An 850-nucleotide genomic window follows, 5' to 3' on the forward strand; every position below is an offset into this window, starting at 1 on the left:
CAGTGAATGAAATTTACTTTGAATACGCTGTTGAAATTGATATTGAATATATACTTTTACATATATGTGAAAATTTCAAAATTCGAGTATCATCTATATAAAAAATTATGAATCTCAAATACATAGATTTATACATATATCCAGGAAAATTTTTAAATAATAGAACATATAATTTTAAAAACTAGTACTTTGAGAAAAGAAAGCAATCGACACCTATACTAATATGTTTTTATACCATTTGCTCAAATTAAAAACCATCTCAAAACATGTCATCACACTTCCACTTTCTGTTCATGGTACGAGGCCTTGGTCCTTTATAAGATAGCCCATGATCTATCACGTCGGTTTGTCAAGTCCCTCAGCCCAAGCATCACACTCAATTATCATTCCAATTTAACAAATACATGAATCGCCCATGTCAATTTTACAAACATATGATCTGCGTGCGACAACTCCGTCTCGTCTTTCCCCTTTCCCATTCAGTATATAAATAGTCAGTCAGTCAGTCAGTAAATAAATAAAAAGCCTAATAAACCATCTGTCTGTCCCCATAGAAGTTTCTATCTCAAACCCTTTTTGCCGACTTCAAAACAATCGAAAATCACTTTGGTTTTTTTATGTGTTGGGGAAAAAATGGGGAATTGGAATAGAAGATGGATACCGAGAAAAAAATACAAGTACCAAGATTTTCCACCTTCTCCTCCTCACCATTACAATCAATTTTATTCTCATGGTACTCCTCTTTTTTCCTTTTTATTCTTTTATTTTTTGGGGGGGTTCTCTTTCATTCTATTGTTGATTGTGATCTTTTGTTTGTGTGTTTTAATTGATTAATGCCTGTTGTGTTTTC

At 32.4% G+C, this 850-nt stretch overlaps 1 protein-coding gene across 1 annotated transcript in view; it reads left to right on the forward strand.

Moving 5' to 3' along the window:
• Positions 1-256: 256 nt before the first annotated feature.
• LOC107839800 (bifunctional endo-1,4-beta-xylanase XylA) overlaps positions 257-850 on the forward strand; it is a 4,156-nt gene continuing 3,562 nt past the window's right edge. Inside the window, exon 1 of the mRNA XM_016683437.2 lies at positions 257-733. Within this exon, the coding sequence (XP_016538923.1) occupies positions 634-733 (100 nt within the window). The 5' untranslated portion in view covers positions 257-633. The remainder of the gene's footprint in view (positions 734-850) is intronic.

Source organism: Capsicum annuum, chromosome 1, assembly GCF_002878395.1.
Source record: "Capsicum annuum cultivar UCD-10X-F1 chromosome 1, UCD10Xv1.1, whole genome shotgun sequence".
Classification (NCBI taxonomy): Eukaryota; Viridiplantae; Streptophyta; class Magnoliopsida; order Solanales; family Solanaceae; genus Capsicum; species Capsicum annuum.